Source organism: Monodelphis domestica, chromosome 3, assembly GCF_027887165.1.
Source record: "Monodelphis domestica isolate mMonDom1 chromosome 3, mMonDom1.pri, whole genome shotgun sequence".
In the NCBI taxonomy this organism is placed as follows: Eukaryota; Metazoa; Chordata; class Mammalia; order Didelphimorphia; family Didelphidae; genus Monodelphis; species Monodelphis domestica.
In genome coordinates this window covers 535,799,936-535,814,526 of record NC_077229.1, presented here as the reverse complement: position 1 = coordinate 535,814,526, position 14,591 = coordinate 535,799,936, and the positions used below count along the sequence as shown (strand labels likewise).

At 36.5% G+C, this 14,591-nt stretch overlaps 2 protein-coding genes across 2 annotated transcripts in view; both read right to left on the bottom strand.

Moving 5' to 3' along the window:
* MCC (MCC regulator of WNT signaling pathway) overlaps positions 1–14,591 on the bottom strand; it is a 305,041-nt gene that overhangs the window by 73,765 nt on the left and 216,685 nt on the right. Inside the window, exon 12 of the mRNA XM_007486587.2 lies at positions 13,733–13,916. Coding sequence (XP_007486649.1) covers positions 13,733–13,916 — 184 coding nt within the window. The remainder of the gene's footprint in view (positions 1–13,732; positions 13,917–14,591) is intronic.
* On the bottom strand, positions 1,844–9,316 carry LOC103105844 (protein ARV1-like). Its single transcript, XM_056820824.1, has 2 exons — positions 9,288–9,316; positions 1,844–9,042 (listed from the first exon to the last, which is right to left on the bottom strand). The coding sequence occupies exons 1-2, from the start codon at positions 9,314–9,316 to the stop codon at positions 8,409–8,411; spliced, it is 663 nt and encodes a 220-aa protein (XP_056676802.1). The 3' UTR covers positions 1,844–8,408.

Genomic DNA, 14,591 nt, shown 5'->3' with positions numbered 1-14,591 from the left:
TGAGCTGTTTTCTATGGTAATTTTTTGGAACTTTATAATTTTCTCTATTTTTTTGTATTGCTATTTATTTTTCTTCCTTAATTTTTCTTTCATTTGGGTTGTAAAAGTCTTTTTAAAGGTTTTCCAAAAATTCTTTTTGGGCTAAATGATCATTTTATGTTTTGATGTTTTAACTTCATTTGTCTTCTAAAATTGAACCCAGATCTTCTTTATTCTCATATAGCTATCTATGGTTGGGTTCTTTCTCTTTTGCTTACTCATTAATTTTTTTTTAACTGGCCAATAAGCTTAATTGTTAGCTTATGCAAGAGCTAGACTCTGTTCCCAGGATGATGTCTCAGATTTTAGGGGTTTTGTATTACTATTTCTCAAGGCCTATCTGGGGGGCCTTTGTCCTCTTGGTTGTTTCAAGTCTAAATGTGGTCCCTACCCTCCCTGGTTCATACTCCTCTACCAATGAGACCCAACCAGGACCCCTAGAGTAAGCAAAAACTTTTTATTTCCATGTTTCAAGAGTCCGCAAGTCTTTGTCTTTCTCTTTGTCCTGGAACCACAACCAGGCACTGTTTTCCCAAGAGTGATCATAGCCAGATGTGCCTCTCAGAAATAGCACTTACCCATGTGTACTTGCTTCTTGCTCCTCTCCTGTAGCCACCACCTGGGATGGAGTATCTGGCCAGCATGCCTGGGTTGCTGAAGTCTCTCCCTGGTCAGCTGCCCAGCCACCATACAGTGGGTAGGAGGAAATCTACAGAGCTCAATCTTCTGCCTATACAGTGGCACAGAGGCTCTGTTGTTTGTTGATTTGGTGGTATTTGCCTGGAAAAGTTTGCCAGGGGAGACCAACCCAGAGGGAGTTAAAGTTCTTCCTCCCAAGCTGTCCTAGGATGGTCTGCTTCAAACCTGACTCTTAACAATTTCTGATGCTTTAAAAGTGAATCATTTTTTAAAATTCCTTCTAGGGCAGTGGTTCTCAACCTTTCTCTAATGCCGTGACCTTGCAATAAAGTTCCTCAGTGACCCCAAACCAAAAAATTATTTTGGTGGCTACTTCAAAACTGTAATTTTGCTACAGTTATGATTCAGAATGTAAATACCTAAAATGCATTATGAATTCTCATTGCTACAAATTGAGAGGTTTGAGAACTGCTGTTCTAGGGGAAGGTAGAGAGCTTGTCCTCCATTTGGTCACCTTTCCACAATCCTCTCTAAAAGTAGAAAATGTAAATACAGAATTTACTGGCCAAAATCCAGTAAAGTTACTTTCAATAGCAGGTTCTTAAAGAAATAATTAAAAAATAACTGGAAGGGAGGTAAAAAAAAAATTGTATGAAAACGACATACCAAAACTTATGGAATGCAGCCAAAGTAGTTCTGAGGGGAAATGTTATATTTTTCCAAATACTTTTATCAATTAAAACAAGAAAAGACAAATCAATTAGGCATGCAATTACAACTTGAACAGCAATTCCCAAATACCAACTAAGAAGTAGAAATTTTAAAAATGAAAGAGATGAATAAAATTAAAAGCAAAAGGGCCACTGTTTTGATAAATAAAACTAAATGGTACTTTTAAAAAATAGTGATTTAGATAGGAAACCTTATTTTTAAAAGGAAATAAAACCAAATTATTCATATGAAAAAGGAGAAATTATAGCAACTAAAAATAAGGAACTTATCAAAATATTCTTTATTATAGTATATAGCACATAATATGAATATATTATAAAAAGGGATGTTATAGGAAATATATGTATATTAAAAAAATAAAAATTACCCAGATTAACCAAACAATTGGGTATTTTATTAAAAAAAATCAGAAAATGAATTTAAATGAGGCTAAAATAAATATCAAAATTTTTTTTTCAGAATTAGATATTAAAAAAGGAATTTTATCAATTCATTATAATACTTCATAATGCAATATATAATTTGCAATATTAAGAAAATAAAGCATCTCTCCAGTCTCTTTTCCATTATGCAAATATGATCTTAAAACCTAAAAAAAGGCAGAGGAGAATTAAAGAAAAACTTCAGGCCAATAATCCTAATAAACACAGATGCAAAATTCTTAAATAAAGCATTGGCAGGTGTGAGGCCCACTGAGGAAAGCATCCATGCTTGCCTGAGATTGCTGGCAAGGTCCCAATCTCTCAAATAAAGGCACTGCTGCTCTCCATCATAGGTCATCATTAAACCCTGAGTCCTCCCTCATTCTGAAGAGCAAAGAATTCCTTGTAACATCATGACTGAAAGTACCAAGCATGCCCTTTCCCCAACAACAGATTAACAATCACTGTTTCTCAATTTGCTTGTCTGTAATAGCAACCCAGCAATGTTCACATGTGAAGTATTTTTCATAAACATCATCCTGTGGGAAAGTAACACCCCTCAAGAATGTTGTAATGATTGAAAGTGATAGAACTATTGATTTAATAAATAAGACAAGAAGCTGGTACTTTGAAAAAACAAACAAAATAGACAAAGTACTGGTCAATCTAATTAAAAAAAGGAAGGAAGAAAAGCAAATTAACAGCATCAAAGATGAAATGGGGGACATCACCTCTGATGAAGAGGAAATTAAGGCAATCATTAAAAATTACTTTGCCCAATTATATGGCAATAAATACGCCAATTTAAGTGATATGGATGAATATATACAAAAATACAAACTGCCTAGACTAACAGAAGAAGAAATAAAATTCTTAAATAATCCCATATCAGAAAATGAAATGCAACAGGCCATCAAAGAACTTCTTAAGAAAAAATCCCCAGGGCCTGATGGATTCACCAGTGAATTCTATCAAACATTCATAGAACAGTTAATACCAATACTATACAAACTATTTGACATAATAAGCAAAGAGGGAGTTCTACCAAACTCCTTTTATGACACAAACATGGTACTGATTCCAAAACAAGGCAGGTCAAAAACAGAGAAAGAAAACTATAGACCAATCTCCCTAATGAATATAGATGCAAAAATCTTAAATAGGATACTAGCAAAAAGACTCCAGCAAGTGATCAGAAGGATCATTCATCATGATCAAGTAGGATTTATACCAGCGATGCAGGGCTGGTTCAATATTAGGAAAACCATCCACATAACTGATCACATTAACAAGCAAACCAACAAGAACCACATGATTATCTCAATAGACGCAGAAAAAGCCTTTGATAAAATAAAACACCCATTCCTATTGAAAACACTAGACAGCATAGAAATAGAAGGGTCGTTCCTAAAAATAATAAACAGTATATATCTAAAACCATCAGCTAATATCATCGGCAATGGGGATAAATTAGATGCATTCCCAATAAGATCAGGAGTGAAACAAGGATCCCATTATCACCTCTATTATTTGACATTGTACTAGAAACACTAGCAGTAGCAATTAGAGAAGAAAAAGAAATTGAAGGCATCAAAATAGGCAAGGAGGAGACCAAGTTATCACTCTTTGCAGATGACATGATGGTCTACTTAAAGAATCCAAGAGATTCAACCAAAAAGCTAATTGAAATAATCAACAACTTCAGCAAAGTTGCAGGATACAAAATAAACCCACATAAGTCATCAGCTTTCCTATATATCTCCAACACAGCTCAGCAGCAAAAACTAGAAAGAGAAATCCCATTCAAAATCACCTTAGACAAAATAAACACAGAAGAGTATACATGTCAGACCTTTGGGAGGGGAAAGACTTTAAAACCAAGCAAGACATAGAAAGAATCTCAAAATGTAAAATAAATAATTTTGACTACATCAAATTAAAAAGCTTTTGTACAAACAAAACCAATGTAACTAAAATCAGAAGGAAAACAACAAATTGGGGAAAAAATCTTCATAAAAACCTCTGACAAAGGTTTAATTACTCAAATTTATAAAGAGCTGAATCAATTGTACAAAAAATCAAGCCATTCCCTAATTGATAAATGGGCAAGGGACATGGATAGGCAGTTCTCAGATAAAGAAATCAAAACTATTAATAAGCACATGAAGAAGTGTTCTAAATCTCTTATAATCAGAGAGATGCAAATCAAAACAACTCTGAGGTATCACCTCACACCTAGCAGATTGGCTAACATGACAGCTATGGAAAGTAATGAATGCTGGAAGGGATGTGGCAAAGTAGGGACATTAATTCATTGCTGGTGGAGTTGTGAACTGATCCAACCATTCTGGAGGGCAATTTGGAACTATGCCCAAAGGGCGACAAAAGAATATCTACCCTTTGATCCAGCCATAGCACTGCTGGGTCTGTACCCCAAAGAGATAATGGACAAAAAGACTTGTACAAAAATATTCATAGCTGCGCTCTTTGTGGTGGCCAAAAATTGGAAAACGAGGGGATGCCCATCAATTGGGGAATGGCTGAGCAAATTGTGGTATATGTTGGTGATGGAATACTATTGTGCAAAAAGGAATAACAAAGTGGAGGAATTCCATGGAGACTGGAACGACCTCCAGGAAGTGATGCAGAGTGAGAGGAGCAGAACCAGGAGAACATTGTACACAGAGACAAACACACTGTGGTATAATCGAACGTAATGGACTTCTCCATTATTAGTGGTGTAATGTCCCTGAGCAATCTGCAGGGATCTAGGAGAAAAAACACTATCCATAAGCAGAGGACAAACTGTGGGAGTAGAAACACCGAGGAGGAGCAACTGCCTGACTACAGCGGTTGAGGGGACATGACAGAGGAGAGACTCTAAACGAACACTCTAATGCAAATATTAACAACATGGCAATGGGTTCGAAGCAAGAACACATATGACACCCAGTGGAATATAGCGTCGGCTACCGGGTGGTGGAGGGGAGGAAAAGAAAATGATCATTGTCTTTAATGAATAATGCATGGAAATGATCAAATAAAATACTATAAAATTAAACAAACACAAAAAAGAATGTTGTAATGTTTAGTAGTCTACTTTCTAGAAGTCTTTCTCTTTGCCACAATAAATGAAGATCATAGCCCCCAGTCATGGTGCTGTGATTCTTCTGCTCATTCCTTCTCAAGCATGCTGGTCCACAATCTTTCCTGTCCTTCTTATCTCATTCTCTCTAGCTGCTAGTCTCCCTAGTAGACTGATCCTCTCTCTCCAGTGCTACAATGGCCCTTAGATCCAATCACTCATCACCATGCCTCCCCACACATTTCCTCCAACAGGCAGGTAGAAAGATTATACACCACCAGATTATACACCAGATTGAGTTATGATTCTCTTATGTTACTCGCATTGCTTTGACAAATTTTTCTTCTCCCTCTATTTGGTTTTTAAAATAATTTTTGAGCCTCACAGTAATTTTTTTTTTTTGGAGATTGAGACCAACTTATATTTTTCTTTGAGTCTCTGGATTCAACAGTATTGAATTTGTTGTTGGCAAATTGAGTTTGTGTTTTGGTCTTCTCTGTTGCCAAAATAGGTTGAATTTCCTTTTTTCTTTGCTCATTTTCCCAAACGTTTTCTTGACTTTAAACTGAGGTGAAAAACAAAAGAAAACTCTACTGAAGTTGGTTTTTGTTCCTATGGTGAATTGTCCCATATTTCAGGATTTTTATGCAGCCCCTTTCACAGATAGCTGGATACGTGTGTGTGGTGTGTCTATATATTTTCACCCAGAGATAGCAAAAGGACTTTTGTAATCTTTCTGACCAGTAGTCTGAGCCCCATCATTGGGCTGAGAGCTCCAAAAGACATTTTTGCTGATTCAGGTGCTCTAAGGCCTGAGCTGAGCTACATAGGTAGGGCTTACCTTGGTGTGTTGGTCTGTGCTCTACTCTCACTATGGAGGGACAGACATTTTGTGCTACCCTTCTAAGTTGTCTGGGGCTGAAAAATTGTTTAACCTGTCCCTCTCTGGGTTCTGCTGCTCTAACATTCATTTGAGGTGTTATATCTAAGTTGTTTGTAGAGTAATTTGTGAGAGATCAGAAGGCTCCCTGATCCTTCTCTATTATGTTGACTCTGCCCCCAAGAAATTCTTTTTAAAATAAATACTGAAATTACACAATTCTTGGGAGTCCATTTATTAAGACTTGCTTAGGGCCTGTATGAATCAAATTATAAAACACTCTTTGAAGAAATAGACAGATCGAAATGATTTGACAAACATTATTTTCATTAAGTTTACCCAATTCAATGGAAATGACAATACTATCTAATTTGTTTTTTCAGTGCAACAGCAATGAGACTCACCAAAGAATATTTTGTGGAATTAGAAAAAAAATAATAATGAAATTCATATTAAGTAACAAAACTCAAGACTCTCAAAGGTAATGATTTTAAAATGTGGGAAGAAAAGGGGTCTATCAGTACCAAGGGGGGGGGGAAGAGAGGGAGGGAAGAGAGAAAGAGTGAGGGAGGGAGGGAAGGAGGGAGGGAGAGAGGGAGGGAGAGAGAGAGAGAGAGAAAGAGAGAGAGAGAGAGAGAGAGAGAGAGAGAGAGAGAGAGAGAGAGAGAGAGAGAGAGAGAGAGCGAGCTATCATCCAATGGAACAGTTTAGTTTAGGTATTCCATATAGGGAAATAAATAAATACACTATCTTAATTTTTGGTAAAACTAAAGATCCTCGTTATGAGGGGAAAGGGCTTACTCTTTGATAACAATTCCTAGGAAAAGAAAAAATTCCTGGGGGAGGGGGCAATTCCTAGAGGGGGAAAAATCTAGCAGAAATTAAGTTTAGAACAAAAATCAAGTTTGATAAACAAGTCACACTATCCAACAAAGATACATTCTAAATGGATACATAGCCTAGATATGAAAGGTCATCATTGAAACAAATTAGCTTTAAGATCTATGCATGAGGATATTTGAAACAAGCAACAGAAAGGATCACACAATAAGCTGACGGTTTTGATTAATAACATTTTTAAAGCTTCTCCACAAACATATCTAATGTAGTAAAAAGTAGAAAGGAAGGAAGTAATTTAGGGGAAAAAAATCTTTGCCACAACTTTACCTGTTAAGTATCATTTCCATGATAGATGAAACTAATTTAATATTTCTAACATTGAGCTATTCCCTAATAGATAAATGTTCAAAGGGAAAGATATCAATAGGCAGTTTTCAAATGAAATCCAAGCTAGCAACAATCACATTAAAAAAATGTCTAAAACGCAAATAACTAGAGAAATTAAATTAGAATTTTAGATTCCATCTTACACTCATCCGACTAGCAATGAAGACTAAAGAGGAAAATGAGAATGTACGAAGGGCTGTGGGAAAACAAGTATTCAAATGTATTATTACTGGTGGAGCTATGAACTGATTCAGCCTTTCTGGAAAGCAATTTTGAATTATGTCTATTTACCAAATTTTATATTCCCTTTTCCCCAGTTACACTTCTACTAGTCCTGTGTCTCAAAGAAATCAAAGAAAAAGGAATAGAATATATATATATATATATATACAAAAATGTTTATTGCAATGATTATTGTAGTAGCCCCCAAAAAGCACACCTAAATTGATGTGTGTATATGTAATGGAATACTACTGTGGCATAAGAAATAATGAAATGGAAAATTTCAGAGGAAATTGGGAAGACATTTATGAATTGATACAGATTTAAGTAGAATTCAGAACAATTTACGCAACTATAATAGATTTTAAGAATTCTTTAAGAAATGATAAACAATGATTTCAAAAGAATGAAAATAAAATATACCATTCACATCTTAACAAACATTTTTACTTGATTAATGTGGAACTGGGCTTGTTTGTTATTGTTTTTTTTTGCCAGAAAACATAAATGTGTATTGATGGGTTTTTTTTGTTTCTGTTTTGAAATATGCTCAATGGGGAAGATAAATCAATTTTTTAATGACAAAAATAAACTCAAAAAAGAAGAAAGAAATTTGATATAACAATACTGGAGGTGAAAGGTGATGAGGTCCTAAATAAGTCTGAGGTGACTATGAAAGTAGAAAGAAATACAAGGCAGAGATGTTGTATAGATAGAAATGATGTAATTGGGCAACTGATTGGATATATGCTTGTGAGTGATAGTAAGGAGTCAAATATGGTATTAAATTTGTTAACTTGAATGACTCAAAAAATAGAGGTGCTCTGGACCAAAATGGAATTCTGGAAAAGTGTGAGTTTGTGGGAAAACGTAATGAGATCTGAGATGGAGAGTGCAGTCTTCTGCCTATATAGGACTTTTTTTTGGGGGGGGGGCACAAAGAAACAACCATTTAATTAAATATCAAAATACAACCAGTGTTCCAGGAAAAGTGACATTGTCTATCCAATTACTTTGCAAATTATGTCCCTTTATCTGGTTAATTTTTCATAAAAAAAGAATTCATGTCCACATCTAATGCAGTTTCCTGAAAGTCAGAATCATAGGGGCTTTTGCTATTTTCAAGATAAATCTTAAGTTTTATAGAAGGAACAATCACTTTCTACATCCCATCCTCTGGAAAGAGCAGACCACTGCTTTCTAATACTAATCCACTTAGGATGGCCAACAATGAGTGTTTTTGATCGATGTTCAGGGTCACTCTGATTGCTTGAGAATTTGATGTGATGACAAAGACTTTTATGAGTTTGAGGCAGAGAGGAGTATAGTCGTGTTCCCAAATGACGGCTGGAATCAGCAGGAGTTTCCCATAGCTGGACAAAAGTAGTGCTTTCAGAAGCAAAATGTAGTTGGACTTTCTTCTCAGTGTTGCAGGCTGGATTAGCCACAAGCCAAAAAAAATTGCAATAAAGAAAGCCATTTGTTCTAAAGAAGCTATTGTAAACATTCTATAGAAATCCCATTCTTTAGCATATCTTATTATGTCATCAGGGTCAGTGTCCTGGCTTGAATCTTGCAGATGCAACCACCTCAGATATGCTTCACAAAGCAAACAAAATATGCAGAGCTTCCCATGGATATTTATCTTAGTATTGTAAAGAATATGCCTATAGGCCTGTGCTTTGCATAAAATGGCATTGATCAGGATGATAACAGAATCATACTGGATGTACTTGTCCACAGGCTTCTGGCACGATCTGCAGATGGTTATCTTCAGCATCCCATGGTTGTAGTCCCTGCTTTATTTTTGTCTCGTTTAATGTTCAGCTCACATGCTTAAATTGATAGCATTGCATCCCAGGATAGATTTAGATGGCAGCAAAATGTAAAATTAAAAGGGAGACTAAAACAAAAGAGTAGCATTTGAGATCGATCCAGGAAGACACCCCCCCCCCCCTTTACATACTTCTCACTTTGACCATTTCTGTTTTTAAAAAATGATTCGCTGAGATGAGCTGTCAATTATGCTATCCGACCATACCCAGGCTCATCTTCTTTTAAAGATGACATGGCAATATCTGGAGTTGTTACCAACTCAATTGAAGAGTTACCTATGATTCTTATTAGCTAGTTACCATCTTTCTGCTGCTTTTCTATTCTCTCTTTGTTGGTTCTTTCCACAACTCCTAACTCACCTGACATCAGGAATTACTCAAGAATTAGCTGATAGAAAGATATCTGAAGACTTAATATTTAACTCTTTGATAACTAAAGTTAATGAGGATAACACTTTCTTTTTTAACCTTTACCTTCTGTCTTAATATACATTTTAAGACAAAAGAGTAGTAAGGGCTAGGTTACTGGGGTTAAAATAATCTATAAGATGAGGGGGGTTAGAATGAAAAATATTTAAAATCCCTTTTAGTTCCAATATTCTAGCCGTCTATCAGTTAGGCTATCAGGATCAGCATATAAATAACAGTAATTACCATAATTCTAAAAGGAGTCTACATGTTTGATATTTAGGGATTTTTTTCCTGCTCTCAAATAGCAATAATCTTGTTTAATTCTCTCAAGTTCCAGAGGTCAAGTTCCAGATCTCTCTGAGATCTAGTATAGGTGACCTAGTGTTCTGGGGATGAATTACAAGGGAAAAACATACATAAAATGAAAGTTCGATTAAGGATGCTACACCTTAAAAGGTGGACTCTTAAAGGATTACCTATCAATGACAAATAATTTTGGGAAAACTGCTCTTTGGCCATGTTGTTGTAAAAACTGTAGTTGAGGTTTCACAACTGAATGTTAGGCATTTTACTCTTCATAACTGAGGAATTTTTTTTTCTAAAATAGCAGTCCAGCATTAATTCATTGCTGGTGGAGTTGTGAATTGATCCAACCATTCTGGAGGGCAATTTGGAACTATGCCCAAAGGGCACTAAAAAGACTATCTGCCCTTTGATCCAGCCATAGCACTGCTGGGTTTGTACCCCAAAGAGATAATAAGGAAAAAGACTTGTACAAGAATATTTATAGCTGTGCTCTTTGTGGTGGCAAAAAACTGGAAAAAGAGGGGATGCCCTTCAATTGGGGAATGGCTAAACAAATGGTGGTATATGTTGGTGATGGTATACTATTGTGCTCAAAGGAATAATAAAGTGGAGGAATTCCATAGGTACTGGAATGACCTCTAGGAATTGATGCAGAGGGAGAGGAGCAGAACCAAGGGAACATTGTACACAGAGACTGATACACTGTGGTACAACCGAATGGAATGGACTTCTCCATTAGTGGCAATGCAGTGATCCTGAACAACTTGGAGGGATTTATGAGAAAGGACACTATCCACATTCAGAGGAAATACTGTGGGAGTAGAAACACAGAAGAAAAACAACTGCTTGATTACATGGATCGAAGGGATGTGGCTGGGGATGTAGACTAAATGAACATCCGAATGCAAACACCAACCTGGACATAGATTCTGATCAAGGCCATGTAACAATGGAGACTTGAACCTGGGACACCATTTCCCAGGAGTCCTTGCTAGCTCCCAGAATGCCCTCTAATATCAATGAAATTTCCACCTGGGCGAGGTCAAAAATTTAACCTGGCTGTAAATGCTACTGGGTCTCTTTTCCTACTTCTCCTTCGGAGTGTGCACGGCTCTCCACCTAGCAGGCAAGATGTGAGTGCTTATGAATAGGCTCTTTGGGCCTAGACATGTGCCTTTCTTACTTGTATTTTCTTTATATTTTAATCTTCAATAAACCTCTAAAATTATAATACTCCTTGCAGAGAGAAACTAATTTCTACCTGTCTCAGTTTACCCCTAAATTTTAACTCTTACAGACACAAGTAATACCCAGTGGAATTGCGTGTCGGCTTTGGGAAAGATGGGGGAAGGGGAGGGAGGGAAATAATGTGATTATTATAATCAAGGAATAATGTTCTAAATTGACTAAATAAATTAATTAAAATAAAATAAAATAAAATAGCAGTCCAGGGGGCAGCTGGGTGGCTCACTGGATTGAGAGCCAGGCCCAGAGATGGGAGGTCCTGGATTCAAATCTGATCTCAGATCCTTCCCAGCTGTGTGACCCTGGGCAAGTCACTTAACCACCCTTGCCTATCCCTTACCACTCTTCTGCCTTGGACCCAATACATAGTTGGTTCTAAGACAGAAGGTAAGGGTTAAAAATAATAATAAAAAATAAAATAAAATAGCTTATATATATACCATGAATAATCTTAAATTTGTATAATATAAGTATGATTTTAAAAAAATCTTTATATAACTATGTCCTTTCTGAAGAGATGGTAATAAAACAACTTTTCCTCATGTGTCTCCAAATTTACTTCTGGATACAAGTTTGTTAAGGAAGGTAGCTTTACAGAGCCACTTAAATTGAAGATTTATAGCACAAAGTGATTGCCAGTCTTAGTTCTTCCAGTCATTGCTCTAAGTGGATCAGTTATCACTGACAAAGTGCATATATATGTATATTTGCCTATGCCAAATTAATATGCAAACTGTGCATGTAATACATTTGAACATGCTATTAGGGAAAACAGTTGTTTTTTGTGTTGGAGTCAAACTCTGAATAAACTTTCTGTCCATACATGAGAGGGAGTCACATTGGAATGAAGATAGGATTTGGTTGTGGGCAACTATCTGGGTGAATTTGGAAGAATTCACCTTTCTCTGGCATAATGAGCTGGAAGCAGGCAATGAGATGCAGTGTATAGCTGCATCTAGGAGGGGCATAGCTTGACTCTTCAGAGCATCTTACTGCCTGGCATTAACATAAATAGCAGCACTTCCTATCCTGCGATCTAAATTCAATCTATATACTGTAAGACTCTCGGCACTTGATCTGAAGGTTGAGAAGGAGTTTTCTGTCAGAATCAAAACGCTTTAAAGATTGGAGAATCTCACCAACATGTGATGATGTACAAGTAGTACTTTAATTGCAGAGAAAGTCGTACTATGATGTGATGATGATAAAAGCCACAAATGCATCATCCTTTAGTGTTTGTTTCCAATCCATATTTGAAACTTTTAACTGTTCAGGTATGGTAGCTAGAGAAGGTTCTATCATATACAAATTACAGAACAGGAAACAGGCTCAGAGAATGTCACACAAATCAGAAGATGACAACAGCATTCATTTTTATAGTACTTTATGATTACAGGGATAGTAAGACAGCAGGAGACTGAGGACTTAAAAAATCAAGTCCAGTTCCCAAGCTTTTTTATTTATTAATTTTATTTTATTTTTTTTAAACCCTTACCTTTCATCTTGGAATCAATACTGTGTATTGCTTCCAAGGCAGAAGAGTGGTAAGGGCTAGGCAATGGGGGTCAAGTGACTTGCCCAGGGTCACACAGCTGGGAAGTGTCTGAGGCCAGATTTGAACCTAGGACCTGCCATCTCTAGGCCTGGCTCTCAAATCCACTGAGTCACCTAGCTGCCCTCCAATACTTTTTTCAGCAAATCATGGAAGTAAAAAACATTGACTGAAATTATTATTATCTTTGATAAGTGTACAATGTATGCTTGACAGAACTTTGGGGAGAAATGAGAACTGTTTTTAAGCATGGAGAAAATATGGTAAGTTTCTATCCTACATATATATCGATATAGCTAAGGTTAGAGAAACAGGCAAAATGAATGTGGTAGCATGGCTACAGGCAACAAGCTAAAAGTCAGTTATCCATTTGCAACAAATTGGAAATACATTGGAAAGAGCAAATAGCTAGGGGCCTATTGAGTAGATAAAGTATCCAGATTCTTACTAGATGGGTGACCTGAGGCAAGTCACTTAACCCATTCTTGCCTCAAGTTTCTTCAACAGTAAAATGGTAATGATAATCATATCTCCCTCTCAAGAGTGCAGTGAGGATCAAAAGATATTTGTAAAAAGCACTTCACTCAGCACATGGCACATATTTCTTCCTTCTAAGTTTAAATGTGACTTCTATTGGTAATTAGACATGTGGCCTAGGGCAAGTCATTTACAGGATCATTGAGATCGAAGAGACCTTAGAAATCCATCCTCCCATTTTACTGTTGAGTAAACTGAGACCCAGACAGGTTAAATGACTTGCCTTGGATCACACAAGACATAAGCATCTGAGGTGGGGTTTGAACTTGGATTCTCTGATGCAAGTCTAGCATTCTTTTGCTGTGTATATCTTTGAGACTCAAGTTTTTTCTATCTGTAAAAGGAGACGGTTTGATTAGATGATCTCTAAAGGAATTCTCCTTCAGTTTAAAATTTAATGATTCTTTCTCAAATCGAATTTGCCGCAGGGTAAAAAATAGAATTAGGTTATGCAAGCATGGTGATAGGTGAAAACATCCGTACGCACGCACACACAGACACCTGAATGAAAAAGTGGATGAGAGGTCTCAAATGTCAATAATCTTATTCAGGCTGAAAGATAATGCAGACAGAACAAGACAGAAAAAGTGTCCTGCTTACCTGGTATGGCTATTGGAAGAAAGACTCTCCCATGGCTGGACGCTGCAGCCAGGGACGGCAAATGCTCCCCCACAGCTTCCATCCAGTTTCATCAGCAGGGCCTTGGCAGCATTCTCAGCTGTCTTCCGGCAATCATGAGCATGCTTGAGCATCTGGGTAACATTTTCATCTCTTGTCTGGTCCCCTAGTTGTAAAGTAATCAGTGGAATAATTGACATAGCATAAGCCTGGGGAGGAACATAGGCAAGCAATATTCAATTATTCAATGGATGAGAAGCAGGGTGCTGTAGGGAAAAAGGCATTAGACTAAATGTCAGCACACCTGAGTTTCCATTCTGGCCCTCTAGGATAATTTTGGTCTTTGTAATCTTTTTTCTTGACTCACTTTCTTCATCTATGCAATGAAATCCTTTTCACAAAAAAACTCAGTCTGGGTTAGTGGAAGTAGTCCTGACACTGATAAAACCATGCATTCTTTAAGAATTATAATTCCTTACATTCATCTCTGGAGAAATGATAAAATAAGGAAGTTATCTCATAAATAGATGTATGTTACCTAGAACTAGATAAATATAAATTAGTTTACTACTGATTTTACACATTTATTTAAATGATCTCTCCTATTATCCAAGTAGTTATGTTGTGCTGATGTTCTGGGATATAAGCTTACAAGAGACAGAATGTTCTTGAAATTTAGAGATAAAGGTTTCTCTCTAAAAGAAACTAAAAATAAGTCAATTGATTTTCCCCCTTTTAACTGATCATATTTGTTAATAGCTGTATTTTAAAGAAATCTTGATGGCTGGCCAAGATCATTTTGGAGTCAGTTTCATATGAGAAATGAAATTTTATAGTTCAG